The sequence below is a fragment of the Caenorhabditis remanei genome, chromosome II, assembly GCF_010183535.1.
Source record: "Caenorhabditis remanei strain PX506 chromosome II, whole genome shotgun sequence".
Lineage (NCBI taxonomy): Eukaryota > Metazoa > Nematoda > Chromadorea > Rhabditida > Rhabditidae > Caenorhabditis > Caenorhabditis remanei.
The window spans coordinates 7355608-7376703 of record NC_071329.1 but is presented as its reverse complement, the minus strand read 5'-3'; the positions used below and the strand labels follow the sequence as shown (position 1 = coordinate 7376703).

Here is a 21096-nt window from a genome sequence, read left to right as displayed (position 1 = left end):
TGAAAGTGATGTTGGTTGACTGAAAATGGCAGAAACCGCGAATCCTATTGATAACGGAGAACCGAGTGAAGAAATAATTACAATTGTGAGACCAAAACATCCAAGGTTAGCTCGCAATAAATGAATTCTAAACAGAAACAAATTTGCAAGTGGAAAAATTCATATATTTTCAGAGGTGTACCACAAAGCCAATCTCAATTTCCACGTGGACGCTCTAATTTCTCATCGGGAACATTGCCAAATCGAAGATTGGAAAGCACTCCCGTAAATACTCTGGCTACGGGACATTCTAATAAGATGCTTCTAACAACGTTCAAAATGGATCGAACTGCTTCGAGGCCAAGGTACTTTCATTTTCAGTTCAAAAAATAGTATTGTTTATCGATTTTATCTAGAATGGATTCTGAATTCCCTGACAATCCTGGACCGTCTACATCTACAGCAGTACCACCACCTGCTCCAAGTCACATAAATAATTTCTCATGCCCTGTCAATAGAGGTTACCTGCACGACTACCAGTTACATCCCCAGAGACCATCTAACCCTCGAAATATCGACTATACATCTTTGAAGCGACATTCGTTGCCATCGACCCACATTCTGTATGAGAAGACGAAACACAGAGGAGGACCTAACGTCGAAGAACAAGAGAAGGTCGTCAGAATGTTGCGTGCAGTCGCCGAGGAATCCGAAGCCATTGCTAAACCAAAAATGACTTTTCGAAAACAACCCGTTGAGCTGAGTTTTGATGCCAAAATTATTGGATCTATGAATAATGACGCTTTTGGATATTGTCGAGTTCATATGGAGACTATGAAGGAGTTTTTCTCAGCAAAGCTGAAAGAGGTAAGTCGTCTAATTTTATTTTTTAACAGTGTCTATTTATTTTCAGTCAAATGTCGGTGAGGTGAACTGGATCAAGACTGGAATGATGCCACGAGCTGCTTATGAAGAGAAAGCATATGTGATTGAAGGTCATATAATTTTGACGCCGAATGATGAAGTGGAGGATAAAGCTGAACTTTTCTCCGAATTCGTGACTAAATTTAGCTCAAAAATTACTGGAATGCTTCAAGATCAATGCTTCCTAGAAGTACCCAAAATGCAAAAACTGTTCACCAAAATAACGTAAGAAATCAAAACTTTTACTGTAAAACTCATAGCTGTCCGAATGCTAGCGTTAATAAAAGTCAAATTTTCGACTATGATTCCGGATTTGAAGAAATTCTGAATAATCATTGAAAATGCCCTTATTTTTTATGAAATTCGAAAATATTGTAATTTTTTGAAACCGGGCCTTGACAACTATGGTAAACCTTAATATATTGATTCTTTCAGCCCTCAACATGTAGATATTAACGTCTCGGGAATGGCTATTGGAAATTGTGTGAATCCTGGAATGTTCCTGGTGCGAGGAGACTTTATCAGCCAGGAAAATACAGTTTGTAGTGTGTAAGTTATTAGAAATTACTTTCAGCTTGCTTCAATTGTTTGTTTTCCAGAAAACTTCAAACTCAACACAATCAAGATGTGTCTCGTGAGAATAGCTCATTCAAAGTTGCTGGAACTAACAAATATATCTCATTTGCTCGTTTCGAACATGACAAACGAGTCGCCATGCTGTATTTTGGAGTCCGACTCAGCGAGTTTGCTGATGACGGTCTAGATCACGCCGGTTTTCGTCTCAATCTGTATTACAACAATTTCGTTCGAATCGTTGTGGATATGTCTCAGGAAAATATGAACAGCGTATATATTCAACTGAAAAATCCGCCGCATTTGTGGGAAGGAATTCCGAAAAGCACCATATTCCATCCATCAAAATCAAAAGTTTTGAATTTGGAAACTTGCACAGAATGGGTGAGTTTCTACTTAAAAAAGGAACATTTATATTCTGATTGAGTTTGTTTCAGGTTCGAGTTCTAACCTGGCCAGGAGACGCAGAGCAACGTGGAATCGGGTGCACCCCAGACGCCTTCTCACAGAGTACATGGATTAGGATAACATTCAGAAAAGATGACGGAATCGATTCAGTGCCTTCAGAGCATTTAATTAGTGTTATAACCAGACTCGCTGCGAGAAGTAATGCTCGAGTAACATTTGGATCTATCTTCTCAGTCCGCAGAAAACTTGCACCGTCTCCTGCTCTTGCTTCTCTTGGATCTTTCCGAGCCAACTATGCTCTTCAAGCACTGATAACACGTGGAAGTGTCTTCATGGATCAGTTGTTCGATTGCGCTGACAAGAATATTCATGTTCCGGATGATGACCAAGAAGAGAAGAGGCCAATGGAACTTGAGCATGAGCCACTTTTCCTGAAGTTGGTTAGAAGAGGAATGAGAGAATGTCCACAAGCTGTTGAAGAAACACTCGAACAACTTCTAAATGCTTTTGATGAACGGAGAAGTTTGGATGTACTTTTTGCGTTTTCGACAATGTACAAAGCGAGAAAAGTTCAATACGAACGGCTTCTGAGTGGTGAAAGTCTTCAGGATGTTGGTCTCGCTAAACCTCTTCCAAAGAATTGTGTTTCTGTTGCGAAAGTTATTGTTTCACCGTCAAGAGTGTTACTAATGGCTCCAGAAGTTATGATGGTGAATCGAATCGTCAGAAGATTCGGACCGGACTATGCTCTTCGTTGTGTATTCAGAGATGATAATCTGGGCAGACTTGCTATTCGAGATTTCTCCGTTAACAACATTGATCATATGTCGAACGTCGTCACAGAAGCCATCTACAACACTTTGAAAAGTGGCATCAAAATCGCAGATCGTGTCTACAGTTTCTTGGGATGGAGTAATTCACAAATGCGAGATCAAGGATGTTATCTATATGCACCAAGAGTCGATCCAATAACTGGAGCAGTGACTGGAACTGTTGAGGACATCAGAATTTGGATGGGGGATTTCAGAGACGCAGTTAGTGTTCCAAAAATGATGAGTCGAATGGGACAGTGCTTCACCCAAGCTCAGCCAACGGTAAGAGTCTCTCCGATTTTATTTCAACTTAATTTTCTTTTTCAGGTCAAACTCCAACGACACCATTGGATAGTTGAACCAGATATGGAAGGAGGTCCAGACAATAAGTTCTGCTTCTCCGATGGTTGTGGACGAATCTCATATAAACTTGCCGGTCACATCTCAAAGATTCTTGACCTCAAAGCCATTCCAGCTTGCTTCCAAGTTCGATTCAAAGGTTTCAAAGGGATTCTGGTGATCGATCCGACTATCGATGACATTATGAACATGCCGAAAGTAATCTTCAGGTAAGGAAGTCAATGTTATATGGCTTTAAAGCATACAAATTTCAGAAAAAGTCAGCAAAAGTTTGGTGAAGGAGGCGGAGATTTACAAGACGAATATCTGGAAGTTGTTAAATATGCAATGCCATCTCCCGTCTGTTTGAATAGGCCATTTATCACTATTCTGGATCAAGTATCGGCGAAGCAATCGACGGCATCCCATCGAAGAATCACGAAACGAGTGCATTATTATCTGGAAAGAGAGCTTTGTTCTCTAAGTAGTGAGTTATTTCCGCATCGATTGAATTTTCAATGGAAACTCCTTTTTCAGATATGCTCCTGAACGAAAATCAAGCTGCAGAAGAACTTGTAAACCGAACAAATCTCCCAATCGACTGGAATCTCGCTAGCAAACGTGCTGGTTTCCAACTCAGCACAGATCCACTCGTCCGTTCCATGCTATTCGCCATCTACCGTTACAACATTATTCATCATATCTCGAAAGCCAAGATCTTCTTGCCACCAAATCTCGGGAGATCCATGTATGGAGTTGTCGATGAGACTGGACTTTTGCAGTACGGACAAGTGTTCATTCAATATTCTCCGACTATTCGACAAACTAGTGACATTCCTATTCTGAAGACTGGAAAAGTGTTGATCACCAAGAATCCGTGCCACGTTCCTGGAGATGTTCGAGTATTCGAAGCGGTTTGGCAGCCGGCTCTAGCTCATTTGGTTGACGTTGTCGTGTTCCCTCGACATGGTCCACGACCACATCCAGATGAAATGGCTGGATCTGATTTGGATGGAGACGAGTATTCAATCATTTGGGATCAAGACATGCTTCTGGATTATAATGAGACTGCAATGGTTTTTCCAAGTAGTTCATCACAAGAAGAGGACAAAGAGCCAACGACAGATGACATGGTTGAGTTCTTCCTACGGTATCTCCAACAAGATTCGATTGGAAGAATGAGTAATGCACATCTCGTCTATGCTGATTTGAATGGGCTGTTCCAGTGAGTGATTGCATTGTAATTTTAAATTTAAAAATGCATTTTTCAGTGAAAATTGCCATTCGATCGCTTTGAAGTGCGCCGTTGCTGTTGATTTCCCGAAAAGTGGAGTGCCTGCAGAACCATTGACCAGTCACGAACAATGCGATGTCACACCTGATTATATGATCTCTGGTGGAAAACCAATGTACTACAGTGCCAGATTAAATGGGCAATTGCATCGGAAAGCAAGAAAAGTGGAAGAAGTTCTGGAAGAGTACGAATCACGTGGGAGCATTTTCGAAGGAGAATACGACAAACTCATCTGCCCTGAGAACGTGGATGTGTTCTTTGGAAGTGAATCAAAGCTGGTTCAAGTGATGACTCTTCGAGATGAGTATATCGATCGAATGCAGCAACTTCTCGATGAATACGGAATTGAAGATGAAGCATCAGTCGTGTCAGGACATGCAGCATCTATTAAACGATTGGCTGGAATGGAAAGAGACGACTACTCATTCTACCATACGGATAAAGTTGTGGAATTGAGATATGAGAAGTTGTATTCCGTGTTTCGTGCAAAGTTCTTCGAAGAGTTTGGCGGTGAAGAAGCGAATACAGTACATGATGGGAAGGATACTCGTATTGCATGTACTCCTGCTATGCATGAGAAGATCAGACAATGGTATTTCGTCGCCTACGTTCAGCCGAAGAAGAACAAGACTGGAAGATATATTGGGCAGAGCTTATCATGGGTCGCATGGGATGTTTTGTGTAGTTTGAGACGACAATTGGTTAGTTTTCCACTGCCCTTTAACGCTTACTAATATTTTATCTTTTTCAGATGCTCGAGAAAAACGATGCGATTCCACGTGTGAAGTATCCAATCGCTGCTCGTCTTGAAGAAGAAATGGAGAAGACCATTGCAAGAAATCAAGAAAAGTTTGATGAATTCGAAAAAATGATGGAAACGAGGAAAGATACATTATTCATAAGAAGATACCAGCATTTTTATGGTAAACAAATCGTTCGACTATTATTTATTCTACACGGATGGCTCGAACGAGAAAACGTCCTTCCATCGATTTCCCTTACCATCTGGCAAATTGGACGTCTTCTGATTCGATTCGGTCTGGGAGCTCTCCGAGGAAATCCAACAATCGACTTCGAGAAGAGCATTTTGGCTCCGACGATGGTATTTCCGGAGTGGATTTCAAAGAATCCCGGAGACGACGAGGTGCCGATTCTGAACCAGTTTGATATGGGATCCATGATGATTGAGTTTTTGAGATACTTGGCAAGGTATAGTTGTTAACTGAATACAGATTTTAAAAAGTATATGACTTGTCATCTTCAGTCAATCTTTCGCCCTTGCCGACTCTATCAGTCTTCGAGTTTTCAAAGATAGAACCATTACCGAACCGTCACTTCTGAAGAGCTATCAATGGACTCCTCTCCATCATGTAAGCAGTTAATATCTGTTTTTGTTATGAGTCATTTCTTCTGTTTCAGGTCGCATACCGTACATTCCATTCCGTCGCAGTTTCCGGTCGTTTCGATGCGCTTCATTTGGACGAAGACGAGATTGTTGAACATGTTTCAGAGAGCAAGGATCCAATTCTTGTCAATGAGACACTTTTCTCTTCAAAGAATTATAAAGAAAACTGTCCGATTACCAGAAGTCGAATTTTGCAAGCACTGAAGGTATTTTGTATTGAAAAGTGTAACTGTTTTCAAATATTATTTGTTTCAGGATTGGTCTGGAGTTCAAGAAATCATCCCTCGTGAAATAACGGGTAGCCGAAAAACAGATCTCGTCTACGTGACTACAGTTGGAACAGTTCTTGCCAGACAACGACTCGCTCGACTTCTTCTTCTCAGCGGAGAAACGATTCGAGATGCAATTGCCAACGACGTCATACCTCCAGAAGTTCGTGATGAATTTTTGTAATAACTTTTCTCTTTTTATCCATAATTCATCTCCTAAAACGTGTATAGTTTATTGAAGTTTTTCCTTTTTTTTATCATGTTCCATACTTGTTCCTTTTCTTGTCCTATATGTCCCCAAATACGTGTTTTAGTGATATATTTATTGACTTTTGGTTCCGGTTGTAATAAAATTAAAATTTGTAAGAGATCACATTTTGTTAGGAAAAAGAAGAAAAGCTTCAGGCATCAACTGAGTATGGAGACTTGCCTCCTCTCGGTTTAGTCATCAGATAAAATACGGTAAATGTTCCGAATACGGCAAGAAATAGCATAATAGTGCAAACAATGATTGAACAAAGAACAAAAGTAATCGACCATTCCTTGTTAACTGCATGTGTCCATGATCCCTCTGGTTTCGGTTCACTCGTACTGCTACTCACTGTCGGATTCTTTCCTAATGTGAATTTACTCCATTTGTTTGCATCCACTGTTTCAGAAGTTGTTGTAGTTGGAATTGGTGACGTGGAAGGGGGTGTTGACTCGAAAACTTCTAGAATTCGTTTAGAAGACGCAGATCTAGATGAAGTCACAAATCTAGTGGATACAGAAGTGTACGCTTCGAGATCAGCGTTACTGAGGAATAGAGCACGTATTAGGCAACAGGCGACACTTTGGGGAATCAGAATTTTGATTTTATGAAGGGATGAATCGAATGGACGACGTATTAGTTGATCATCGATTTTGAATGTTATCGTGTCGTTGGAAGTACGGATCTGAAAATTAAATGTGAGTTTAAGAGTATTCAGAAGTTGTATGTAAATCTGACTGGATGTATGTACAGTACCGCCCAAAAGGTTATCAACTTTGGCTGTTTTCAGTTGAAATTGTCCAACTTTGAGAGTGTGTCAAGGTAATTCTGATTGTCATACCCAGTAGAGGTTATTGATGGATCATACAGATCAAAGGTAGAGCTTCATTTTTGAAGTTGACGACTTTTTTGTACGAGCATTTCCTAGAGAGTTATATATTGACAAAGTGATTTCTCCTTCAAGTTGTACCATTTCAGTGTAAAAAGTGCGATTTTTGAGCTGTCTTCTTAAAATGATCATAACTCTCTAGGGAGTGTCCGTACAAAAAAGTTGTCAACTACACAAATGAAGTTCTTCTTTTGATCTGTATAATTCATTAAAATCAACTAGGTGTGAAAATCAGTATTACCATGACACACTCTCAAAGTTGGACAATTTTAACTGAAAACGGCCGAAGTTCTTACCCTATTGACCAGTACTGTAACTGGTTAGGAAAGAATCGTAAAAACAAGTTATCGACTACAAAATTGTAGCTATAGACTTGTTTCAAAGACACACCAATAATTGGGATTCCCTGACAATTATCCTGGAATGCATATCTAAAAATAGGCATTTCCAACAAAAAATCCGAGAGTGATCACGTAATTTCTGTTTTTCTGTATCTGTCTGAAGCTACCGTATTTCTGTTTTTTCAGTCCGGATGTTTTTTCAGTTCTGTTTTATCTTTGAAATATAATGTCCATCTTTCCAATATTCTCACCTTCGCCCTCAAAATCTTCCGATTATTCTCTCGGCACGATCCGATCACTTTCGGTGTCTCTGGTATGTGTACTTGATCTGTCATCACTGATTGAACATCTATTTTTCTCAATGCAATATCATAATAAGTGAACTCGAATCGACTCGCTCCCTCTTTTTCTGTGGCGAACAAAACGGAGAATCTGAAATGAAAAAAAGTGTGGAGAAGGAGGAGGAGAGAGTTGGGGATGTCAGCTGTTATTTCGTCTGGTTCTGGGTGAGAAAGAAGAAATCATTTGATCGAATCAATACTAACTCGATATGAAATTCCTTTTCCTTATTCTTTTGTTTGTGGCTTTGATCGTGATAAGCCAGGTGAGGAAATCTCAGATTTTGGGGTTGATTTTAAGGGATGAAATTCGATGGGATTACTGTATTTGCTCGGCACAGTTCTTACAACTGCGCTCCACCGAAATCTCCTTGAAAAATGTCTCTTTTTCTCCGATTCTCTCAATTTCGCACATAATTTTCTTCGGTTTCGGTAGAGCGCGGTTGTAAGAAGCGCGCCGTGGTATTAATTTGAATCATAGGATACTGTACTCATTTTGTTTCTGATTGATTTTTCTGGCAACCAAGTGCTGGAGATTACTGTGATACAGTTTGAGTTACTGTAATATTTAAAGTTGGTCAGATCGGGCTTAGAACGAAACTTGAAAAAAGCCAACTAATCACTTTCTAGGCCATCAAAACGATGGACGTTTGCCGTACCAATTGCAACACCTACATTGACGCCGACTCCAAAAAGTTGTGTATTGAAAGATGTGGAATTATCAATTGATTTTTCTCCGTTTTGACTTACTTTTCACACGTGGCAAATAAATGAAAATCAATCAATGCTTCTTCATAATCTGTTCCAGCTATTGGTATTTCGTGCCATTCGTTCACACGGATTAGTTTCTGAAAACAACAAAATTTGGTAATCTGAAAAATTCAAAATGTGAGCATAGATGCAAAAGCTAGAAGTGTTCTGTATATCATAAGCTTCTGAACTCTAATCTGTGAATTCTAGACAATGAGCTGGCTGGCCTAGAAACCCAGACTCATAAGCTCGGCCACTAATTAGACAACTATTAATTAGAGAAGCAAACTAGAAGCTAAATGCAATAAAACAATAAAAAATGTTAGAAAATACCTCATTTATCACATTTGTCTGAAAAATTGAATTTTTTATTTCGAAAAGTTGGGGAGAACATCGGTGAAACTGACCGATAAAACGACATTAAACAGTAGAAGAATTAGGATAATCATTCTGATTATATCAGCAAATTCCAGCCAGTTGCATTTCTGAAAATTTATTTTTTTAATTCCACTGAGTTCTTGGTGATTGAGTATATAAAAGCGCGTCAGATGAAATTTCAACATTTGAACTAATAATTCTGTGGAGTACTATTGCAAACGTTGAGATTTTTCCGATCTTTGAAGATCGCAAAAATCTCTAAGACTAAACGAAAAAAGAAGCGTGCTGTATAAAATTTTCATGTTAAAAAATGGACAAATCGAAAAAAAGAATAATTCGACAAAAGTTACTCAAGCAATAATAGTAGGCGGGTGGTCCCTCTTTCTCTCGCATGAAAATTGGTCTCTGAGAGGCAAGTCAACAGGAAAAAAGAAGAGGAAACTACTTTTTTTGAACAAAAAAAGGTGAGTACATGTGCATGTACTTCTGAGTTTTGAAGAGGGTGGCAGGAGAATGAAGCGCAACTTTTTGGGAAACTTTTTTTTTTGAAAAAATCTAGAGAAATTTTTTGGTTTTTTGTAGAAATACACTTGGAAACGATCTACATATAAGACTAAACGAAAAAAGAACAACAACCCAATTAGAGAGGAGAAGAAAAAACACAATTATGTATGGCTACACCAAAAATAGATCAGTCAATGCAAGTATGCTCTGTTGCCACTTTTTGCAGAAGCGTGGGTGCAGGTACCAGCATTTTTGACGTTTGGAGGAACAAGCTTTGAAAATTCTTAAATTTGAAAGAATTCTATAGAATATCAGTCATATTAGATCTGCGGAATCTCACGGTATAGTTCTCAATCTCTGGTTTTTCAACTTTGGAAAAATTGAATCTCGGGAATAGAATTTCCAGAAGACCAGCGCATTGGATTTTGAAAAAGAAGATCTTACTGAATTCTAGTTTGTCAAATTAGCTCGGCCCCGTCCTTACAACTGCGCTCCACCAAGAAATATCGGTAGAGCGCGGTTGTAAGAAACAAGCCGTGCTAGTAGCTCATTAAAAATAGAAAAGGTCCACGTGACTAAACAGAGCAATTAACTCGTTTTTTGTTCCTTATTCTTAAGGAACCACTCAAGTAAACCTAATAGAAATAGTCAATCACTAACAAAAAGTGCATTAGTCATTTTTTCTGAGTTGGTGGCCTGGAAAATCATAAAAAAGGATCTGGACCATCTGCTAAAGTTAGGAAAATAAGACATCAAATTTTCAAAAAAACACGACTGAAATCTGTCTTAAAAACATCTCGATTATATATTTTGTGTTCTGACAGCTGTTGGTTTTTGATGCAATTGTTTGATGTATTCCTTGATTCTCGAACTCTGTTTCTCTCGAAAAGAAACGAGAGGAGGAGCAAGTGGGAAATAAAAAGAAGAATAAAATGGACACTTTCTTTTCCTATTTCGAGAATGAAAAAAGCGGAGACGAAGAAGGAAATTTAACTTAGAGTGCCCCGCCCACTTCACTTTCGATTGGAATCGAAAGAATTGGAAACAGAAAATGTTTCATTAATTCTATTTTTAGAGAAAATTTCGAAAGGTTTCGATGATAGGATGCGTTGGATAATTGGGGGAGATCTGAACTTTTGAGTTTTTGGAATTCGCATTCGTTTCGTCATAAAATTTCAGAAAGCCTTCTTGAATTTCTATTGTATTCATCAATCAATAAGTAATTTCAAAAACTAAAACATGAACCTAGATCATAATCCTTCAACTTTTCGGAAAAATGAAGGTGGCCTGATAGCGGAACGTATCATATTTCAGACTATCTTTTGTTGTTTCTCTGTCTTGTTTCGGGAGATGAAAGTTTGAAATTTTGGAAAAATATCAACATGGTGAAAAGATAGTGAGTAAGAAATTCTATAATAGGATACCGATGGTCTATTAACTAAATTGCTTTATTATAATCTGGAAACAAAAATTTCAGAATTGAATAAATCTTTGCTGTTCTGGGGGCTTCTGATGGTCTCACAGGTCAACCATAATTTTTTTAAATACCAGAATAAATCTGAGCACATAACTGCGAAAGTTGCAACTGATAATTCATTCAAAAATTTCAGACCTCAGTTTATTTCAGTTGTTTGCTGAATATGAATTCAATATCAGAATTCTCATAACTCGGAATAAATTATAGATACAAACAACTCATCTGTCCAACAAAAAACATTCGGAAAAAGTTGCAAAATGGCCTGAACTTTTATGCTTTCTATTATTCTGTTTGTATTTTCCAAGAAAAAAAAACCGGCAAAAAAGCCGAATAGACCGGGTCTCTGTTTCCGGTTTAGAATTGAAAACTTAAAGGGTCTCCACTTGAGAAAAATGTTATTTTTTCAACTCTATTTATTTCTTTTTTTCTCCAGTTACTTCCTTGATTTCTTCGAAGAAAAAAGTTGATGAGAACTGATTAGTCGCAGACACGTATCACCATTTCACGGATCATTTTTCTCACTTTGAGATAGAAAATATCAAATTGTTTTATTTTTCAAAAAGAAATTTCAAGAAAAGAAATTCCATGAAAACACAAAGAGCACAGATTATTTGCGGAAGTCTAGTCTGTCGGAGACTATGAAAAAAGTGAGAAATCCTAAATCGTAAAGTGTGTTTCCGAAATTTGCGGGAGGAAAAAAACGAGGTACCGCCCGTGTGTATGTCTCACTCGACACAACACAATGAATATTAGAGTAAAACAAAATAGGGGGGCGTACTCACTACTCACCTATATAAATTTATGAATTCTTTGTTTTTTTTTGTTGTTTGTGACAAAGAAATGAAATCCCGGTTCCGTTTTCGATTTGGAGTGGAGAGACAACGAAAGACAATGGAGCAGTTGTAATGGAAATCTGGAAATTATGAGGTTTCTGGAAATTCTGGAATCAGTCATCAACTTTAGATCTAATGGTATCTTGTAGGTTCATTGATACACGTTTCGATTCGTCCCGAATTTCCGGTGACTCTTACCTTTTCTATCTTTCTGAGCACCTGGATACCCACCCGAATTTCAGATATTTGATCAGACCAAGCCGTAAGAAGATGAATGAAGAATAGAGATTACTCTGAAAATGGGCAACATTTTATTTGGGGAATTCTTTATTTTGTTGGTAACAGTTTGGACCGCTTTCAGAAAAGCATTCAAGTCACACAATTACAAATTTTATAGAATGTTTCGTGGATTCTGTACTCCAGGAGTATAGTTTTGTAAATTCAAAGCTTGTCGTGGAAATAATATTCCATCCATATTTCCCCAACTGGGTCAGTCTTACTCGAAGACACCTTCACGTATAATTAAAAAGATTACTTCGGTAAACTTATCGTTACCCTCAAAGATTGATAAACTACCTTACCCACTGACCGAATGACATGCACTATTTCTTCTCACCGGAACGACCTCTACTACGTGGCAAAGTCAACGGAAGCTCTCGAGAAACATCTAATCAGTATCTATCAGTTATCGCAGCTACACCGCCGCCACCTCTGAACGTCTTTCCTCGCCATGCCTGCTTCTCGATCATCAAGTTCGTCGTCTACTGGAACCGTACGTTCTTCGTCGTCAGGAAAAGGTATCTATCATCTTAAGTGTAACTATAATAAACCGTTTAATCTATTCCTCTTTGTCTTGCCTTCTAAGTAACCGTACCTTTCACTTCTTGAGTTGGTTTGGGTTCACCAACCCTATAAACCTCCTCAACATGGTGCATCGACCGGGAACCTCAACATGGTGCATCGACCCGACTGCCGTCCAGACGCCTGCCGTCCAGACGCCCGCTGCCAACAACACCGAAGCAAACTCGTCCCGTCTTCAAGGAAGGGTTACACCAAAAATCGCACAACCGGTGCGCAAGGCTCCAAAAGAAAAGAGACACCGTTTCGTCAAAGGATGCTTGTTTTGCCTGCTCCCTGGTCATGCAGCTGAATTTTGCAGCAAGTACAAGTCAATCAAGGAACGCATGGAAGTGTGCCGCCAAAGGAAATACTGCCAGCTCTGCCTATATTCCAACCACAGCTTCGCAAAATGTCGCTCGAAGACAGCTAAGAACGCCTGTCGCTACTGCCATGAGATGCATCATAAGTCAATCTGCCCACTCCAATACGGAAAGATGCCATCGACAGTTCAAAAACCAGAAGTGAAAAGTGACAAATGAGAACTCGTCTCACCTACTCGTTCGCGTCATTCAACTTGTCTATAATCTCAACCCAATAAAAGGTTTCCCGTTGGTCTTATGAGAATATAAAAATAAACAATAGGTTTAAAAACGGATAAGAGTCAATGTGAACACTAAGCAGAAACTACTTTTTCGAAAAAGAGATCATATAACTATTTGGGTTACTCGATATCATCAAGAACTTAACACAAGCTCCTATAGCAACACAAAAGAAGAGCTCAAACAACTCAAAAAACTAAACACATCATAAAATTGTATGACACGAAAACAATACACAATCGGTGATAATCACGGTGCGATGATACTCAAAACAGTCAGAACTCGGACAGCGAAGATCCAGGGGATGTATCGTATAGCTCACATCATGGCACCTGGAAAACTCCACCGAAACATCGCACTGATGACATTCTGAGGATGGTTTCGAAAGTCAATCCTATTTGTTGTCTCATGAAAGGGCCCAAAGTAGTGGTACAGCAAATAAGAAAGATAGACGGACCAGGAGCACTTTGCACCTGACAAGGAAGGCTACAGATATCAACTTCCGCAAGTGTTCTCCGATAAAGGGACCTCATTAAATCAACAAGAGGCTCGGATATTGCAGTCATCAATAACCGAACACCTACATAAGAACTATAAGCGATAGAGCATACAAATATCTGATCATTTCGTGATCGTGGTCAGAATATCTAGGCTTGCAACCACAAAAATGCTACAAACGGTCACTCGAATATCACATCACAAACATCCAAACGAGATGAACCATACCGGTGGTCACTAGTCCAGTCGTAGGTCAATAAACCAAGACAAATGTCACTAAACCAGAACAAGAAGGACATCTCAAAAGGGAAACAAGAAAATCGAATTCAGTCCCAATCGATTCAATCGAATACTACGACAACTCTCCAACTACCAACAACCACCCATCATGACTAAGAAGAACAAGCAAGCAAAACGTGCACCCATCGAGATGAAAACGATCAAGGGGAACATCACCCGCGAGTTCACAAAGGCTCGCACGCTTGTAGCGCTAATCGAGCGTGCCCTCACCTTCGACAGGAATGAGGCTAATATTACCGTACTCGACGGTTACACCAATAAGCTATCAGACCAACTGATGCTGCTCCAAAACCTTCCGGACTATGCGGAAGAGCTCCTGATGAACAACAAAAAGCTATGCGCTCAAAACGTCATTGAGGCTAATCGGGCTGAAATTAAAACCCATATTGAGTTTCGTGGACTCGACTCACTGATCAATCAAGTGTTAGCTCTCGAGGGGGAGGTCAAACTTGCAATCAACTTGTTTCGAAACAATGCAACTCCTCCGGTGACGTCAGCGAATTCGTCACCAGCTCCTCGAGTTGTCTCAACCAGCTCCACGTCGTCAACTGAAAGCAACGGGCATTCGGCCCAGATAGCCAACACTGGACATTCGGTTCAAAAAACGGGAAAGAAAGCTGAACCAACTTCCGGTAAAGCTGCAAAGGTTCCTTCTAACTCAGCCGAGTCGGAGAGTAGCGAGCTATCTCCAGTGGCAGCCAGCTCAAACGTTCTCGAGCATGGATCCTCGATGTCTTCACAACAACTGATGGAATTTGCCGAGATTGTGACTTCCCGATTCAATGGATTGGAAAACTCACAACGGATCCTATTGGAATCGAATAATTCTATGCAACGAAAAATGAATACGATGGAAGCAAAAATGGATATGGATCAACGTGCGAAGGGTGCAAACAACAACAACCCTCCAAATATGCCGAAGAGCCACAATCCGACTCCTATCCTCACTTCCTTCGACTACCATACAGGAAGGCCAGTATTCGGTACGGAGCCTATCCATGGAAGCCACCAAGAGCGAGTCGAGTTCCCGAGATCTAAACATAACCATATCCCGGAAAACATTAACAACTCGTGTTACCAGGAGAAACCGTCTCCTCCCCGATCAGCCGATACTATGCAAACCGTAACCAACACTGTCCCAACATTCAGTGGAAATCCCGAGGAATACGCAGTATTCAAACAACTGTTCGATTTATTCGTCCATGAGGATGATGCGATCCCAGTTACAATGAAGCATGCCCTGCTCCTGAATCTCTTAACCGGAGAGGCTAAAACTATGATGAGGTCTACCAAGATATCCGAGGCAGATTATTATCTTCTTAGAGATAATCTAGAACGCCAGTTCAACCGCGAAAGCGAGAACAAACAATACTACATCGACAAGATCGACAAGTTCTCGTTTTCGGAGGAGGACTTCAAAGAAATCGAGAAAGAGATGAACGAGTATCGTATTCTCGTGAATGCGCTACGAAACAAAGGATGTGCCGTAGATGATCAAATATTCATCAACAACTTCATCAAGAAACTTCCGGAATGCATCATGGCTCCCGTCTTCAAGAACAATCATGAGTACAACAGGACATTCGATGAGCTAGTAGGAATCGCCTACAGAACACTTGCCGAGAAACGGGCATTGGAAGAGGCACGTGAAAAGAAAAAACAGATGGTCCGGACTAGTGAGGTGTACGCACTCAATACAGCTGACAGCAGCAAAAATACCAGAAAAGGAAAATTTGGAAACAAAAATTTCCGATACAAATTCTGTCGCTACTGTTTTTCAAACGAGCATTCGGCTATTCACTGCAACCTCAGTTTGAGTCAAAAACTGAAAATAGTGGAGAACAAGAAACTGTGCACCAATTGTCTGCTCGCGAACCACAAAGTTGAGCAATGCAAGTCACAAAATTCGTGTTTCAAGTGCCAAGAACGACACCATACGGCACATTGTACCAAGGTCGGCGGAGAGCAGAAGAACGGTGAGGACATCCCCAAATCCAACGATTCAAAGTTTTTTCGTGGGAAGGAGGATGGAACCTCCGATCAATAAGCCGCTTGGCGGCAACCTAACGTCGAACACGTCGACGAATCCACTAACAAAAAACAAGTTGAAATCGCCAACTTCTCAGCAATCTATATCAAATAATGGTGCTATCGAAACCATATCCTATTCAACAAAGACAAGTATAGCTAAAGACCAATTTCGTCTAGTTGATAAAAAAGAAAAACCGAATCTTGAAATCATGGACATCGGTCCAGAAAACAATAAAGAACCACTACTTATCTATGTCAGTCGAAACATAGCAGAAGATAACAAGTTGCCTTATATGACACTAAAAACCCCACAAGGAAACACACTATTAGCCTTGGTGGATTGCGGAGCGTCTACTTCAATTCTATCGACTCAAACAGCAGTCAAACTCAAACTGCGGATGACAAATCAACGTAACATCGCGTTCGCAGGATTCAATTCAGAAAGTAGGCCGGATAAGAGCAATTACTTCGACTTGGAAGTAGTGGATCTAAACGAAAACTACTGGATAGCAAATATGCCCAGCTATGATAGAATGAACATTCGGTTCACATCGCCGAAGTTAACTTCTCAGGAAGTGGAAGATCTTAAAAACCTTGAAATCGACATGGCACCAATCAGAAAATTGTCAAAATACAATGGTATGCCAATAGATCTTCTTCTCGGGAACAATGTGCTCGGCAACATAAACCAAGAATTGACCACACTCTCGAGCGGTCGAATGGTGACTCGCACCATACTAGGTCCAATCATCTTTCCGCCAAAGGACAAGAACGCCTTGGTACCAAGCCAGAACATATATTCTATCTTGGTTATAGACGATAGCGAACATATCGATGTTTTCATGGTGGATACCCAGAGCCTCGACATGCCTCAACAAAAACGCGTCAACATCTCCAATCAACAGCTGGCCAAACAAGTTGAACAACACTGGAATCTGGAGCTACTGGGCATGGAACCACCTGAAATCGTCAGCAGTAAAGCTCGCATAAACGAAGAGCTTATAAATAAATACAAGCATACATCTATTCGAGATGAATTAAAACTGTTACAAGTACTACTACCATTCAATGGGAGAGAACATCTACTAAGTAATAATCTACCAGTAGCAACACGACGACTAGTGATACTTACGAAGGGACAAAGACGTGAACGACGTCTAAATTATCACGCGATTATCCAACTACAATTAGAGTCTGGGATCATCGAGCTGGTAACACCTGACATGGTACCAGATGGTCCTGTATACTATTTTCCGCATCGCGACGTCATAAAAGAGGACTCCAACAACACAAAGACGAGAATAGTATTAACCGCATCATCGCATGAAAAAGGGAAATTGTCCCTCAACGATTGTCTACACCCAGGCCCCTCTATTCTGCAAAAAATAATGGGCATTTTAATCAGAAGTCGTCTGAGTAAATATCTTATGATCTCGGATATCGAAAAGGCATTTCATCAAGTACGCCTACAAAAACAATGCAGAGATGTCACACGCTTCCTTTGGTTGAAGGATCCCGAGCTAGACGCAACCCCGGATAATATAGTGACATATCGGTTCACACGTCTCCCCTTCGGAGTAACCAGCTCACCATTCTTGCTGGCAATGACAATCTTACAATACCTGGAATTCGATCCAGATCCTATCAACGCAAGAATAATCGAAAACTTGTACGTTGACAACGTGCTACTCACAACTAACGATCCAGTCGAGCTAGCATCGTTGTACACGAAACTGAAGGAGGTGTTCCAAAAAATGCACATGAATCTTCGAGAATTTCTGTGCAACAACTCTGAAGTGATGAAACTCATAAAACCCGAAGACCAAGCCCCAAAGATGACAAACAAGCTCCTGGGACATTTATGGGATAGCGAAAAAGATAACATCACTATCAAGATAGCCACACCACCAGCTGGAACACCCACAAAACGCGAAGTCGTCGCATTTCTAGCCATGAACTATGACCCAACCGGTCTTATAGCGCCTATCGTGGTGCCAATCAAAAAGTTCATCACACTTTTGTGGAATCCAGACCTGAAATGGGGAGATCGCATCCCTGACATACTCATGCCAATGTGGACCGCCATAACTAAGGTATTCACCGTTAATACATACACAATTCCACGCCAACTGGTCACAACATACGACTACACACACGTCGACTTGGTCGTCTTCTCAGATGCCTCTCAAGACCACTATGCAGCAGCAGCATACTTGCGATACGATTACCAAGGAAAGCATTACCAGTCACAACTGATTTTCTCGAAATCAAGGATCAAACCAGGTCGCAATGGAATTACGATCCCACAACTAGAATTGCTAGCCCTGCAGACAGGCACGAATGTTGCCCTCAATCTAATCGAAGAACTACATATGCCGATTAGAAAAGTAACATTCTTTTCCGACAGTACCTGTGTGCTACATTGGGTCCTACAAAAAATAGGAAATCATATCGGATTAAAATGGGCGGCCAATCGGGTCACCGAAACTAGAAACAATCTGAAAAAGTTATCCGAACTTAATCTCCATCCAGAACTAAGATATGTGCCAACAAATATCAACCCTGCTGACATCGCTACCAGAGGATGCTCGGTCACAGAACTTCAGAACAACGAACTGTGGCACAAAGGTCCAGCCTTCCTTCAGCGACAAGTAGAAGATTGGCCTCAAACACTGGAGACAACACCGAGTGATCCTCAACAGTTTCACGTTTTCGTGATGAGGGATCGAGAAAAAGTTCTATCTAGAGAACATCACGTTCAACCGGAACCATCAATACCGGAATCTGACATACTCGTGAACGTCTTGGAATCTGATAAAAACGAATTCCACTCAATTGTTCCCTACTCGAGGACTAACAATATGAGGAAGCTGATTACAATAAGTAACTATGTACTCAGTTTCATACACTCATGCATCAAGAAACGGAACAAACGGTTCCCTGGTAGATCATACAAATACCAATCGTCAACTATGCAGCAATACGAGCAAGCGGATAAAGATGAGGACGAGATCGAAAAACGTAAAATCACCAGAACCTTCATCATTTCGGACCATTATCGGGATGCCAAAGAACGATTTCGATTGGATCCACCTGCAAAATTCAACCCCGTGTTATCAGAAGACGGATTGTATCGACATACCAGACCATTTGTCAACTCGAGACATCACAGGCATTCAGATGAAATGAAAGAACCTATCATCATCATCCATAAGCATCCATTAGCTAGCCTACTTATAATGGAATCTCACATAAGCCTGCTACATCAAGGCATAAAAGACGTCATCTCGGACATACAAAGAAAATATTGGATAGAGAAAATAGGAACACTCGTAAGAAAAATGAGAAGAGAATGTGTCACCTGTCAAAAAATGCATGCTCGACCATTCGCCTATCCTTATGCAACAGCTCTTCCTCAAATTCGAAGTCAACTCGTGGCTCCATTTGCATTCGTGGGACTAGACTATTTTGGCCCCCTCAGATACAAAACAAAAGAAGATAACGGAAAAATCTGGGTCTTGTTAGTCACATGTCTCGTAACACGTGCAGTACACCTGGAAATCGTCCAGGACAATACAACTCATAGTTTCATACTAGCCCTGAAGCGATACTTTGGTCGCAGAGGAGTACCACAATCCATATTGTCTGACAATGCTCCTGCATTCAAGTTAGGGTACAATATTATGAACACGGATATAAAGAGTCTAATAAATACGAGTATGACTCTGACGTCATTCCTAGCAGACAAAGAAATTGACATTCGGTTGATAACACCATTCTCTCCATGGAAAGGAGGGATATACGAGCGTCTTGTCGCTCTAGTCAAGAATATGCTCCACAAAGTTCTTGGTAAAATAACAATTCCATTCCTGGAACTTGAAAGTCTGATAATCGAATCAGAAGGAATTCTTAACTCTCGCCCAATCACTGCAAACAAGATCCACGTAGCAGATGCTAAACCAATTCGACCTGTGGACTATTTGATACCAAATGCAGCATTGGCACTACCAGAAAAATCAGGAACAATCTTTGGATTGATCAAATCTGGCGAAACCGAGATGTTAACAAGGAGATTGCTCGAATCTACCGCGGCTGTCCGAGAGAATTTATGGAATGTCTTCTCGGATGAATACTACGCACTGCTGAGAGAATCGGCCGCACGCCCAACAGCTCACTCGAGAGACTCACCCAAACCAGGAACGACCGTATTCGTGGTCACAGACAAAGTCGCCCGTTACAGATGGCCCATCGGAGTCATTCAAAAACTAATTCCTTCAAAAGACGGAAAAATACGGTCCGTTGAAGTAAAAATTGGAAAAAGGATCTTGGAAAAGTCAGTCAATCACCTCATCCCATTGGAGTTGCCACCAGAGGATCAGAAGAGTCCAGCCTCGGAGGCAGCGCCACAAGATACAATCCCAAATGTTGATTCTAAAAGGGACGAGCCTACAGCAAATCCGACACCTCCACAAGCGTCCGAAGTACAATCGGGACGTACTCGTCCGTATCTTCACCGAAAAGCAAAAGGAAACAATACGACGGATGGTCGTAACAACGCACTCAAATCGTCGAGTGCAGACTCAACCACCTCTGATTAGTCAGAGGAATTGGGACGAACTTCCATTACGCTACCACTATGGAAGTTCTATTCCCTCCCCCCAGTGTCGTGGAAATAATATTCCATCCATATTTCCCCAACTGGGTCAGTCTTACTCGAAGACACCTTCACGTATAATTAAAAAGATTACTTCGGTAAACTTATCGTTACCCTCAAAGATTGATAAACTACCTTACCCACTGACCGAATGACATGCACTATTTCTTCTCACCGGAACGACCTCTACTACGTGGCAAAGTCAACGGAAGCTCTCGAGAAACATCTAATCAGTATCTATCAGTTATCGCAGCTACACCGCCGCCACCTCTGAACGTCTTTCCTCGCCATGCCTGCTTCTCGATCATCAAGTTCGTCGTCTACTGGAACCGTACGTTCTTCGTCGTCAGGAAAAGGTATCTATCATCTTAAGTGTAACTATAATAAACCGTTTAATCTATTCCTCTTTGT

At 40.6% G+C, this 21096-nt stretch overlaps 3 protein-coding genes across 3 annotated transcripts; 2 read left to right on the top strand and 1 right to left on the bottom strand.

The window, feature by feature from the left end:
• Positions 1 to 25: 25 nt before the first annotated feature.
• Positions 26 to 6187, top strand: GCK72_005083 (uncharacterized protein; the record flags this gene model as incomplete). Its single annotated transcript, XM_053725023.1, has 15 exons — positions 26 to 105; positions 174 to 344; positions 396 to 846; positions 893 to 1128; positions 1339 to 1452; positions 1503 to 1860; positions 1914 to 2978; positions 3024 to 3265; positions 3311 to 3522; positions 3573 to 4260; positions 4307 to 5030; positions 5081 to 5538; positions 5594 to 5699; positions 5749 to 5940; positions 5990 to 6187. The coding sequence occupies 15 exons, from the start codon at positions 26 to 28 to the stop codon at positions 6185 to 6187; spliced, it is 5295 nt and encodes a 1764-aa protein (XP_053589217.1).
• Positions 6188 to 6404: 217 nt separating this feature from the next.
• GCK72_005082 (uncharacterized protein) lies at positions 6405 to 9020 on the bottom strand (the record flags this gene model as incomplete). The annotated part of the gene is made up of 4 exons (XM_003117139.2): positions 6405 to 6938; positions 7735 to 7915; positions 8572 to 8669; positions 8979 to 9020. The coding sequence occupies 4 exons, from the start codon at positions 9018 to 9020 to the stop codon at positions 6405 to 6407; spliced, it is 855 nt and encodes a 284-aa protein (XP_003117187.2).
• A 7220-nt stretch (positions 9021 to 16240) lies between these two features.
• GCK72_005081 (uncharacterized protein) lies at positions 16241 to 20629 on the top strand (the record flags this gene model as incomplete). The annotated part of the gene is made up of 1 exon (XM_003091128.2): positions 16241 to 20629. One exon carries the CDS (start codon positions 16241 to 16243, stop codon positions 20627 to 20629), a length of 4389 nt encoding a protein of 1462 aa, XP_003091176.2.
• Between the last annotated feature and the right edge of the window lie 467 nt (positions 20630 to 21096).